At 38.9% G+C, this 14030-nt stretch overlaps 1 protein-coding gene across 5 annotated transcripts in view; it reads left to right on the top strand.

The window, feature by feature from the left end:
* Window positions 1–14030, top strand: part of LOC143022078 (nuclear valosin-containing protein-like) — a 207139-nt gene that overhangs the window by 131297 nt on the left and 61812 nt on the right. For all 5 annotated transcript variants that reach the window (XM_076180030.1, XM_076180031.1, XM_076180035.1 and 2 more), the window contains one exon: window positions 4221–4331. In XM_076180030.1, the coding sequence (XP_076036145.1) occupies window positions 4221–4331 (111 nt within the window). The remainder of the gene's footprint in view (window positions 1–4220; window positions 4332–14030) is intronic.

Genomic DNA, 14030 nt, shown 5'->3' with positions numbered 1-14030 from the left:
TGTAGTTGGGAAGGCTTATGGGAGGATCTTGATTGAGAGGATTAGGAGAGGAACAGAGGGAATAATTTGTGAGGAACAGTGTGGGTTTAGGACAGGTCAAGGTTGTGTAGACCAGATTTTTGTGGTAAAACAGATATGTGAGAAAGCTATAGGAAAAGGTAAGGATTTTTGGGGGCTTTTATGGATTTGGAAAAGGCTTACGACAGGGTAGACAGAAAGGCACTGTAGGAGGTACTGCAAATATTTGGGATAGGAGGAAAGCTGTCATGAGCAGTCAAGAGTTTTTATGAGAGTAGTAGAGCTTGTATTAGGATTAGAAATGGAGAGAGTGAATGGTTTGAGGTAAAGGTGGGACTTTGTCAGGGATGTGTTATGTCGCCCAGGCTGTTCAACCTATACATGGATGGGGTGGTGTGAGAGGTGAATGCAAGGGTAGTGGGTCAGGGGTTGGAGATGGTTAAAGAAAATGGAGAAAAGAGGGAAATAAGACAGTTGTTGTTTGCTGACGACACTGCGCTTGTAGCAGGATCAGAGGAGGGATTGAGGAAGTTAGTGACAGAGTTTGAGAAGGTGTGTGAAAGAAGGAAGCTGAAGATAAATGTGGGCAAAAGTGAGGTAATGAGATGTACAAGGGGAGAGAGTGACAGTAGGCTGGAAGTGAGCATTAAGGGAGAGACTGGAGGAAATGAATAGTTTTAGATACTGGGTGCGAATGTGGCAGGAAAGGGTGGAGTGGGGGTGGAAGTAGAATGTAGATTGAGAGAAGCAAGTAAATGCCTTGGTGGATTAAAAAGTGTCATGAGAAATAGACATCTGGGAATGGATGCTAAGAGGAGATTGTATGAAGGAGTGATTGTGCCAATAGCACTGTATGGGGCAGAAACATGGAACATAAGAGAGAAGGAGTTTGAATGTATTTACCTAGTTGTATAATACAGGAAGGGAGCTATGCTCGTGGTGACCTGTCTTTGTATCTCTCAGCATCAAGTTTTTTCATAAAATCTTCAATGGCGTTTGCACATACTGTTTCTTTGTCTAATTTGTTCCAAGTATGTATCACTCTGTGTGGGAAGCTTTTTTTTTTTTTACAGATTTTTTCTGTAATTGTCTTTTTTTAGTTTCTTTTCGTGTCCTCTCGGTTTTCCATTGTCCCACGTCAATAAGTCCTTCTTATCTAAGATTTCCATTCCTTTCATTATTCTATAGATAGTAAGTCTCCTCTCTCCCTTCTTTGTTCCAGAGTTGGTAATTCTAATTTGGACAGTCTTTGCTCATATGTCATTTCGGAAAGAGTTGGTGCTAGTTTTGTTGTTGTTCTTTGTATTCTTTCTGATTTTTTTTTTTTTTTTACATTATTTTTGGTACTGGGTGTCCATAGTGTACTCAAGTTTTGTCTTATTAGTGTAGTTAGAATTTTTTATCATTTCCTCGTCCAAATAAGCAAAAGCCACTTTTATTGACCTCAGTAAATTGTAGGTTTCTCCAACTATTTTATTAATATGCTTATCTGGTGTCATGTCCTTGCTGATTATCGCTCCAAGATCTTTTTCCGAGTTTACTTTTTTAACCTCTTCTTCACCAATTTTGTAGTCTTTCGATATTCTGTTTTTACTTTTTCCAAATTCCATTATACCACATTTCTTGATATTGAATTTTACTTCCCAGTTTTGAGTCCATTTCCAGATCTTGTCCAAGTCTCGTTGTAATGAGTTGCAGTCTTCCTCTGTTTTTACTTTCTTTAGTATTTTTGTGTCATCTACAAAGAAATTCATGTAACACTCTACTCCTTCATCCATGTCATTTATGCATATGGCAAACATGATCAGGGCCAGTACTGATCCCTGCAGGGCACCACTTATCACTTCTTCCCAGTTTGAGAATTTGTCTCTAATTACTACTTTCATTTTCCTCCCAATCAGGAAGTCTTTCATCCATTCCAATAATTTTCCTCTGATGCCACCTATTGACTCTATCTTACTTATTAATTTTTTGTGTGGTACCTTATCAACTGCCTTTTGTAGGTCCAGAAAGGCACAGTCTGCCCACCCATCTCTCTTTTGTATTATGTCTATTAATCTTGAGTAAGTGCTGATCAAGTTTGTTGTACATGATCTTCCTTGTCTGAATCCAAATTGATTCGGATTCAGTATAGATTTTTCTTAAAAATGTTTAACCCATCTATTTTTGACAACTTTTTCAGAATTTTTTTCTACTGTTTGAGATGAAATGTCTGAGAAATATGAAAGGGGTTACTAGGCTAGATAGAGTGAGAAATGAGGAGGTGAGGAGGAGAACAGGGGTGGAAAGGGAGTTGGGAGATAGGATTGATGAAAGAGTATTAGGATGGTTTGGACACATGGAAAGAATGAGTGAAGAAAGATTAGTGAAAGAGGTATGGAAGGCAGAGGTGGAAGGAGTGAATATGAGGGGGGCGTCCTAGGATGAGATGGATGGATGGGGTGAAAGGGGCATTACAAAAGAGAGGAATGTCTGTTGAGGAAGGATGGGAGAGGACAGAAGATAGGGGTGAATGGAGAATGGTTGTGTATGGATGATGCTGTGATACATAAGGGGGAGTGGGTGGGGGATGGGGGGTGAGGAAGTATTTATGAGAAATAATTTGACACAGCCTGAGGGGATTTCTCCCCGTCTTCTCCTTTTCTGCATGAGGGGACAGAGAGGGGGGGGTCGCCAAATTAATGAAGCAGCCTTGCTGTGGATGTGCTGTGCCTTGCAACACTACTTCTGACCCAGGGCAATGGACAGGATGCAGGGATGATCTGTCATCCAGGAGATGCCAAGATGGGGAGGGAGAAGGATGGAGGGGATGGAATGGGTAGGAGTGATTTCTATGCCTTTTTCTTTTTTGTTATCCCCCATGTAAGGGGGAAAAGAGCCTTTGGTTGTATGTATAAAATTGATGGAAAAGAAGTAAAGAAAGTAAATTCTGAAAGGGACCTAGGAGTAATCATCACCAAAGACATGTCACCAGATAGACATATAAATAAAATAGTTGGAGAAACATACAATTTGTTGAGATCAATAAAGGTGGCCTTTAAATACCTGGATAAGGAAATGATTAAGAAAATATTACAAGCACTGATAAGGACAAAACTGGAATATGCAGTGCTGATATGGTCACCCAGAACAAAAAAGAATATGAGAAAATTAGAAAGAATACAAAGAGCAATGACAAAGATGGCCCCAACACTTTCAAACCTGACATATGAACTAAGACTGGCCGGACTGGAATTGTCAACCCTGTAACAAATAAGAGAACAAGGGGACCTACTAACCATCTACAGAATTATGAAAGGAAAATAATGCCTTGATAGAAAGGACTTAATAAAGAGGGATAGAGAAAAAACAAGAGGACATGCAATGAAACTCAAAAAGGACAACTACAGAAGAGACCTGAAAAAGAACATCTTCCCACACAGAGTGATAGATATATGGAACAAATTGGATGAAGAAATAGTGTGCAAACACCATACAAGAATTTAAGAACAAACTTGATCTTGCGTGATACAAAAACAGGTCACCATGAGCATAGCTCCCCTACCTGTAAAATACAACTAGATAAATACATATTCCCTCACCCATCATCCCCCACCAATACCACCTCATGCATCACAGCATCATCCATTCCATATACAACCATTCTCCATTCACCCCTGTCTTCTGTCCTCTCCCATCCTTCCTCAACAGACATTTCCCTCTTCCCAAAAGCCCCTTTTACCCCATCCATTCATCTCATCCTAGGTCAACCCCTCATGTTCACTCCTTCCACCTTTGCCTTCCACATCTCTTACTAGTCTTTCTTCACTCATTCTTTCCATGTGCCCAAACCATCCCAATACTCTTTCATCAACCCTATTTCCCAACTCCCTTTCCACCTCTGTTCTCCTCACCTCCTCATTTCACATTCTATCCAGTCTAGTAACCCCTATCATACTTCTCAGACACCTCATCTCAAATACATTCAAACTTCTCTCTTCCTTTCTTGTGTTCCATGTTTCTGCCCCATACAGCGCTGCCAGCACAATCACTCCTTCATACAATCTCCTCTTGGCATCCATTCCCAAATGTATATTTCTCATTACACTTTTTAATCCACCAAGGCATTTACTCACTTCTCTCAATCCATGAGATAGGGATGTATTATTATTATTATAATTATTATTTTATTTAAGGATTGAAATCCATGTTTTTATTTTCAGCAAGTCACTCCAGCACTAAAGCGTGAAGGCTTCCCAACAGTTCCAGATGTAACTTGGCAAGATATAGGAGGATTAGATGATATCAAGAAGGAATTGCGTGAGAAGATTCTAGTCAGTAACAATGAGTTTTCTTTTGTTGATACTTGTTTATTTCCAAATGGAATACTTCATTGATTTGATACCCATTTTCATAAATTGGTACACATACATCTATCTATATAGCAAAAGGGTTCTTCCCCCATATAGGGAAGGTAGCCAATCAAGACATGCATCCATCCTCCACCCATTTATTTTCCTTTTATCTTAGCTTCATGTGATTGAAGAGCCATCCCCTCCACCCCTATTGCCTAGGTCAGAAACAATGTTGCAAGACATGGTTAACATCTTCCTATACTCCTTACCAAATACACTTAATTGACTTATCCCACCAAAATTCATACTTGTCATCTTTTCCCTTGTATATTGGAACTATACTTAGTCTTCCAAATCCACCAGTACAGGTAGTCGTCGACTTATGACCGAGTTCGGTTCCGACAGACAGGTCGTAAGCCGATCTGGACACTAGTCAGACTATATATATACAGTATATATTACCCTTTAAATAGTATATTTGTTACTGTATATATATATATATATATATATATATATATATATATATATTGTATATTATATTTAGCATACTGAAATAATCTTGGCATCTTTGAACTACTGTATGTTGTATAGTATTTTTAACATTTTTATCATTTTATTTGATTTTCTTTGGGAAACGTAGCCTAGGCCTAAGCATACTGAATAAAATCCTATCATCTTTGACCTATGATATTTAATACTGTATTTTTTAACCTTTTTATTATTTTACAATCAGACTTTCTTTAGGAAACATATGACTACTAAATAAAATCTTATCTTTTAGCTACGTTGTTTAATACAGACGCTCCTCTACTTACGTTCATTTGTTTTACGTTTTTTCGATTTTATGTTTGAACTGACTGTAAAAAAAAAATGTAAAAAAAATTGTTTTTTGAGTGAATTTTTTTAGTTTAGCGCGCTCTCTGTAGTTCAAATGATACTAACACATGACGCTGCGTCCATTGTTTACATGCCACAAACGACAGACTGAACGTGCCTTGCCTCCTCCTTCTCCTCCACCATCTCAATTTATGTTGCTTGAATTTAATTTATTTGAAATTAATGTTATTATTTTACAATGTTATGTTTATAATTAATGATTTAGGGGTGTTTTATAAGATACGGTAATAGAATTTATGGATGTATAGTACAGTAACAACTTAAGTTCATTTTCACGTTACGTTTAGCTGTTCAGAACGTAACTAAAACGTAAGTTGAGGAGCGTCTGTATTCATTAACTTTTTTATAATTTTCGTTAGGAAACATAGCATAGGCCTATGCATACTGAATAAATTCCTGTCATCTTTGCCCTACAAATACCTCTTTGTTGGTTACATTAACCTCTTCACTCTGGGGCACATCGTACGTCTGGCAGCATTAGCTGCCCGACGTGGGATGTTGCGTCATAATAATCGCATTATAAAAGATAAAGTCAGTGCTCAATTGTTCGTTCTCTTTCACCCATGTATTTTGATAACCATAGAAAATTGATGAAGCCAGTTTAGAGAGAATCAAAATTACGTAGGTACGACTGCAATAAATATAATTAATCAAGATGGCGACGTCGGCATCATCGAGTACCCACTTGTTCCTCATGCCGCCTACGTAGTCGTCACCGTATGGAAGTGGTTAAAATCATTGCAAGGCAAAATTAGGAATTTTTTTTATTTCAAAACACATTCTTTTCGTTTATGTACTGTACCAAAGATATTGTTATCGACAACAGACTAGACATAAACAAAATTTACTGTTACATTTTATTAATTGCAAAACATAAAAATAGAAAATGCTGTACCGAACATAATGTTATCAACAACAGACTAGGCATAAAAAAAATTTACTGTTACATTTTATTAATTGCAAAACTATAAAAATACAAAATGCAAGGCAAAATTAGGAAAAAAATTATTTCAAAAAACATTCTTTTCGTATACATACTGTACCAAACATATTGTTATCGACAACAGGCTAGCCTAGGCATAAAAAAAGTTTTACTGTTACATTTTATTAATTGCAAAACATATAAAAATACAAAATGCAATGCAAAATTAGGAAACATTTTACTTCAAACAAACAAAATGAAAGAATAGTTGGCTGGGATGCTGACGCTGCCGGCAACCTGCCAAAACTATCGTCCTCGCGTCTCACGGCATGCGGAATAATTGTACTGGACTGCCAGGCATAACATTGCAATTCTATTACTCTGTTAAATGTTAGATATTATTGCACTATCTTATGGTCGCAAAGTCGATCAGTCGTAAGTCGCATAGGTCGTAAGTCGATGACTACCTGTACATTCCTTTCCTTAGACACAAGTTAAACAGTCTTATCAGTCATGTTATGGTGATAGTTACTCTTAGGTCCCTTTCTGAGTTGACTTTTTTAATTTCCTTGGTACCAATTTTGTATTGCCCTGATATTCTGTTTTTGCTTTTTTCTAAATTCCATTATACTACATTTCTTGCCTACATTTCCAGAATTTGCCTAGGTCTTCTTGTAATGATTTGCAATCATTCTGTACTTACTGTCTTAAGTAGTTTTGCATCATCTGCAAAGAAGTTCATATAACATACCACACCTTCATCCATGTCATTTATATATATGGCAAACATTATTAGAGCCAATACAGAGCCTTGTGGGACTCCACTTTTCATTTCTTTGCAATTTAAGCTTTTGTCTCTGAGTACCACTCTCCTTTTTCTCCCATTCAAGAAATCTTTCATCCATTCCAATAATGTTCCTTGTATTCCACCATCTTTTAAATTTTTCCTAGTAGCTGTTTGTGTGGTACTTAGTCAAATGCTTTTTGTAAATTTAAGAAGGCATAATCTATCCATCTGTCCCTCTTGTGAATTATTTCTATTAATTTCGAGTAAAAGCATGCTAGGAATCTTGGGTGAATGTGTGTGTGGTATAAGAATGTTGTTGATAAAGAGGAGTGGTATGTCCAATTGGTATTTAAGTCTGTTTGTAGTAAACCAAGTATTACGTGCCTCAAAGTATGGTTGAAGTACTTCTGTGGCTTTGTCTGTGTTATGGTGTATTCATGTAATTGTTATGTCATGTGAATAAGAAGACATTTGTATTTGAGGTGTTGGGTGTGGGTATATTGTGCATGCATTTACCTAATTGTAGTCTATAAGAAAGAAGCAATGCTTGTTGGGTCCTGTCTCCTATTCTCTAATTTATAAACATACCTTGTGGATAAGTAAGTACAGGTACTCCTCGTTTAACGACGACAATTGGGACCAGCGCGCCGTCGTTAACCGAATTGGTCGTTAAGCGAAAGTGTATACATATACGTACATGTACTGTATGTACAATGTCCAGCAATACATGTATCTTTATTTTTGTGTATTTTCCCTCTTTTTATGCAGTACATTAAAGCTTTATTTACTGTTTATTTACAGTGGTTAGGTTCCTAAAATTACCGTATATGACCAAATCCGTGTATGCTGACATTCCATATTGAATACCGGGGTATTTTTTTAGTTTCGACCATGGGGACAATATAGCAATAGAAAATGAATTATTGATTTTGTAAATTAAAATGTATCAACGTAATATGCAATTTTGTGGGCGGAAATGAAAGTAAAAAATACCTTGCTACAAGAAAATATGCTAATGAACGAAGTCGGTAGCATAGGCTCGGGACGCCATCTTGTCGTCTGCCAACGTCTCTCACGACGACAACAACGAGGACGAGTCGGATGACATTTAATTTGCAGGTAATGATTTATTAAACACAGGTTAGGTTAGTTTAATTTAGGTTAGACGAATTGATTTATCATCCTTTCATTTCTTCGACATCGGCATCTATCATAACAAACATGGTGTACCATTCGTCCGACATGACTTCATTACTTACGAAATCTGTTTTAGCATTTTTTATTTTTTTTCATTTCCGCTCACAAAATTTCATATTACATTGATACATTATAATTTACAAAATTAATAATTAATATTCTATTGTTATATTGCGCCCATGGTCAAAACTAAAAATTTACCACTACCGGTATACACTGTACCCCAGGTAGTTTTTGCAGCTTGCAGGATGGTAATGTAGACCTAAGCTTAAGAACACTTTACCTCACAGGTAATATCCACCGTACAAGTTCATTTATAACACCATACAAATTTGCCTCAGCCAACTTCATTATCGTACACGACGTCATAACTTCGGGAGATTTACGTTAAACGACGTCATAAAGCCCGTCGTTACTCCGAGTTGTCGTTAACCGAGTAGGTCGTTAAACGAGGAGTACCTGTACCTAGACAAAAACAGGAAAGGGTATATATAAAATCCTGGTATAATACAAAGTGCAGTGAGGCAAAATACAGAAGAGATAGCCTGGAAAAGGTGGAAAAAGAAAAGAAAAAAAATAGAAATGGAAAATATACATACATATACCAAGGCTTTTTCCCCCTTACAAGGGAGGTAGCCAAAAAGGAAAAGGCATAGAATCATTCCCACCCATTCCATCCCTGAATACACTCCACACCCCTCCACCCTCCCTCTTATCTTAGCATCTCCTGGATGACGAGTCATCCCTGCACCTTGTCCACTGCCCTGTGTCAGAAGCAGTGTCGCAAGACACAGCACATCCACAACAAGGCTGCTTCATTAAATCGGCGACCCCCCTCTCCGTCCCCCCATGCATAAAAGGAGAAGATGGGGAGAAATCCCTTCGAGCTGCGTCAAATTTTGCTCACACATACTACCTCACCCCCCATCCCCCCGCCCATTCCACCTCATGCATCACAACATCATCCATATACAACCATTCTCCATTCACTCCTGTCTTCTGTCCTCTCCCATCCTTCCTCAACAGACATTCCCCTCTTCCCCAAAGCCCCCTTCACCCCATCCATCCACCTCATCCTAGGACGTCCCCTCATGTTCACTCCCACCACATCTGCCTTCCATACCTCATTTACTAGTCTTTCTTCACTCATTCTTTCCATGTGTCCAAACCATCCTAATATTCTTTCATCAACCCTATCTCCCAACTCCCTTTCCACCCCTGTTCTTCTCCTCACCTCCTCATTTCTCACTCTATCTAGCCTAGTAACCCCCAACATACTTCTCAGACACCTCATCTCAAACACATTCAAACTCCTCTCTTCCTCTCTTATGTTCCATGTTTCTGCCCCATACAGTGCTGTTGGCACAATCACTCCTTCATACAGTCTCCTCTTAGCATCCATTCCCAAATGTCTATTCCTCATTACACTCTTCAACCCACCAAGGCATTTACTCACTTCTCTCTATCTACATTCTACCTCCACTTTCACTCCACCTTTTCCTGCCACATTTGCACCCAAGTATCTAAAACTATCCACTTCCTCCAGTTGCTCTCACTTAATGCTCACTTCCATCACCTTACTTTTACCCACATTTATCTTTAGCTTTCTTCTATCACATACTCTCCCAAACTCTTTCACCAACTTCCTCAATCCCTCCCCCAATCCTGCCACAAGCACAGTGTCATCCGCAAACAACAGCTGGCTCACCTCCCACTTTTCTCCATTTTCTTTAACCATCTCCAATCCCTGACCCACTACCCTTGCATTTACCTCTCACACTACCCCATCCATGTATAAGTTGAACAGCCAGGGCGACATAATGCATCCTTGACGAAGTCCCACCTTTACCTCAAACCACTCACTCTCTCCATTTTTGATCCTAACACAAGCTCTACTACTCTCATAAAAACTCTTGACAGCTCCCAGAAGCTTTCCTCCTATCCCATATATCTGCATAACCTCCCACAATGCCTTTCTGTCTACCCTATCGTAAGCCTTTTCCAGATCCATAAAAGCCCAAAAAACATCCTTCCCCATTCCTATAGCTTTCTCACATATCTGTCTTACCACAAAGATCTGATCTACACAACCTCTACCCATCCTAAATCCACACTGTTCCTCACCAATTACTCCCTCTGTTCCTCTCCTAATCCTCTCAATCAAGATCCTCCCATAAGCCTTCCCAACTACACTTAACAAGCTAATCCCTCTGAAACTACTACATTCACACTTGTCCCCTTTTCCCTTGTAAAGTGGTTCTAAACATTCACTCCTACAGTCCTCCGGCACTCTACCCTCTCTCCAGCAAACATTAAATAACCTCACCAGCCAGTCCACCATCACTGTACCTGCTTTTTTTAGACATTCTGTATGGCATCCATCCAGACCAGGTGCCTTTCATCATCATAACAACTGCCTTCACTTCATCCTTCCTTATTTCTCCTCCATTTTCATCACTCATCACAATCATTTTCTTAGCATTTCCCCTTGCAGCTATCTTTCCCTCCCTATCCTCCTTCACATTTAGCAACTCCCTAAAATATTCTGCCCATCTTCCCCCTACTGCCTTCTCTTCCATTATCATCTCTCCATCTGCACCTTTACCTTTTCTTCTCTACTTGATTCACCTCCTCTTCCTGTCTTAATTTCTTTCCAAAACATCTTTTTATTACTTTCAAAATTTTCTGTCATACTCTTACCCCACTTTACATCTGCTCTCCTCTTTGCCTCCTTTACCTTTTACTTTACTTCTCTTTTCTTGTCTTTGTACCTCTCATATGACTCCCTCGTCCTCTTTTGTAACCAATCTGTGAAAACTCGCTTCTTCTCTTCTACAACCTTCTTTGTTTCCTCATCCCACCATTCACTACCCTTCCTTCTATTTCCTTCTGTTCTTCTTGTTCCACACACCATCCTTGCACACTTTGTGACTCCCTCCTTGAACCATCCCCATTCCTCCTCCTCCACACCTAGCTCTATTCTATCCTTCACTCCCTCCCACTCCTCCTTCAGCTTCTTCTTGTACTCCTTTTCATTTAAAGAATTCACTCTAAGCACCTCCCTACCTTTTGTCCCTTTCCTCTTTCTCCATCTATCCTCCACTCTCAACTTACCTTCCACCAAAAAATGATCTGATATTCCCCCACCCTCTCCCCTTAGCACATGTACATCCTTAACTCTTCCTATCATAGTCCTATTTACCACTACATAATCCATCAATGCTCTATCTACCACCCTTCCCTCCACCACCCTCTCCCATGTGTACTTATGCTTGACTTTCTTCCGAAACACTGTATTTGCTATCATCAACTCTTTCTAGACACATTTCCACCATCAACTCTCCACTACGATTCTTTCCTGGAACTCCACATTTCCCAACCACTCCATCAATTGCACCATTTCCTACCCTAGCATTAGGGTCTCCCAGTACTATTACATTGACATTTCTCCCTAAATCCTATGCACTCATTTAAATCTATCCAAAAAGCCTCCCTTTCTTCTACACTCTTCTCACTGCCAGACCCATATGCACTTACAAAGACCCACATCTCCTTTCCCAGTTTCACCTTCATCCACATTATCCTTGAGGAAACCTTCCACTCCACTACACGTTTACCTATCTCTTCACTTACTAGAATAGCCACTCCTTCCCTCCCTTGCCCTCTTTTCACTCCTGATAACCTCCCACTTATACTCCCAAACCTATACTCACCCTTCCCTTTCAACTTAGTTTCACTCAAAGCCCACACATCCATCTTTCTTCTCACAAACATACTACCTATCTCTTCCCTTTTACTCTCATATGTACCACATCCATGCACATTAAAAGACCCAAACCTTAGGGTGCTGGTTGAAAAACTCCCAGACCCTCTTATGCCTTTACTTTTTCGTTTAGGAATGTCCCCTGTGGGGCTACAAGGAGAAGGATGCCTAGTCCCACTCCCCGTCCCTTTCTTCTCGCCTCTTACGATCCAAGTGGAAATACTTGGTGGCAGTATTCTTTTCCCCCACCACAGGGAATTCCCCCACAGCAGAAAATGAATACTCAAAGAAATGGTACAGGACAGCAGCAAGGGGTTGGGGGACAGCATAACGGAGGGACAGTCGTAGTATAAAAGTGTCATAATTTCTCTATGAAGAGTTTTCCTCTATCATATACAAAATTATGTGTGGCTCTGGTCCATAGGGGCACCCTATATAGACCCTAAAGTATCAACTGCATCCTACATTGCCACAATAACAAGCAGCAAATACACCAAACTAAGAAATGAATATGTAAAAATATGTAGAGAAGAAAAGAGAAATTATGAAAAGGACATGATAGATAAATGTAAAGATCAACCCAAATTATTTTATAGATATGTAAATGGCAAACTGGAAATACTTAAATTATGTCATGGTAATAGAGAATACACAGAAGATATTATGAACAAACTTTTCAAATCTCTATTCACCAAAGAGGAAAAAAATCTACAAAGCTGTGATCAAAGAATCAAAGTAAGATTTCCTCCATTGAAGAAATTAAACATTACTCAGAATGAAATAAGGAATCAAATACTAAACTTGATGTTAACAAATCACATGGATCAGACGGAGTTGCAAACTGGATACTGAAGGAATGTATTGACAAACTAACAGGAAAAATATACAAATAATTGAATGCTCACTCAAAGAAGGAAAACTACCAAAGGACTGGAAAAATGCCAATATAGTGCCGATACATAAAGGGGGAAATAAGGAAGACCCAACAACTTATAGACCGGTGTCCCTTATGAGTACAATAATCAAAATTTGTGAGAGAATCATCAAAGATAGATGGACAAAATATCTGGAGGAGAATAATATACTGAACCTGAGGCAATTCGGATTCAGACAAGGAATCATGTACCACTAATTCAATTCGTTTCTATTCAGGACTGATAGATATATTGCAAGAAAGGGATGGCTGGGCAGACTGTGCATTCCTGGACTTACAAAGGCATTTGATAAGGTACCACACAGAAAATTACTATATAAACTGGAAACAATAGGAGGCATACAATGAAAACTATTGAATTGGATGGAGGACTTCCTACAAGGAAGAAAAATGAGAGTGGTGCTCAGAGACAAATATTCAAAAGGAAAATATAAAGATGTTTTTGGGGCCTTTATGGATTTGGAAAAGGCTTGTGACAGGGTAGACAGGAAGACACTGTGGGAGAAAAGCTTTTAGGAGCTGAAATGGCAAATGAACATCAATATCCCCAAGTGTAGTGTGTTAAATGTAGGGCTACACAACCCCAAAAATAGATACAGCTTAGATAATGCACTATTAAAGAAAACTGAGTGCGAGAAAAACTTGGGAGTTCTAGTGAGTCCGGACCTTAAAACCAAGAAACAGTGCATTAGCGCTTGGAATAAAGCTAACAGAGCATTAGGTTTCATTGCTAGGATGATAACAAATAGAAGTACAGAGGTAATTATCAAACTTTAGTGATAGTTAGACCCATCCTTGACTATGCGGTACAGTTTTGGTCTCTGCCCTATAGAATGGACATCGATTCACTAGAATCAGTACAAAGACGAATGACCAAAATGATACATGGACTCGGAAATTTGCCTTACGAAGAGAGGCTTAGGTATCTTAACTTACACTCTCTGGAAAGACACAGAGTGCAGGATGATGCAAACAAGGTCATCATATTAAAACAACAGGGCAGGACTCGCAGTAAAGGATTTAAACTGGACAAATTTAGATTTAAGAAGGAAATAGGCAAGAATATGTTTACCAATAGGGTGGTCAATGAATGGAATAGACTTAGTAACCATGTAGTGAGCACTGAAACTATCAATTGTTTTAAGAAACGATTAGACAACTTTATGGATGGGGATGAC

This window comes from Oratosquilla oratoria, chromosome 43, assembly GCF_046742065.1.
Source record: "Oratosquilla oratoria isolate Oo_2021 chromosome 43, ASM4674206v1, whole genome shotgun sequence".
Taxonomy (NCBI): domain Eukaryota; kingdom Metazoa; phylum Arthropoda; class Malacostraca; order Stomatopoda; family Squillidae; genus Oratosquilla; species Oratosquilla oratoria.
Note: the sequence above shows the minus strand (reverse complement) of the source record. Positions and strands in the feature narration are given on the sequence as shown.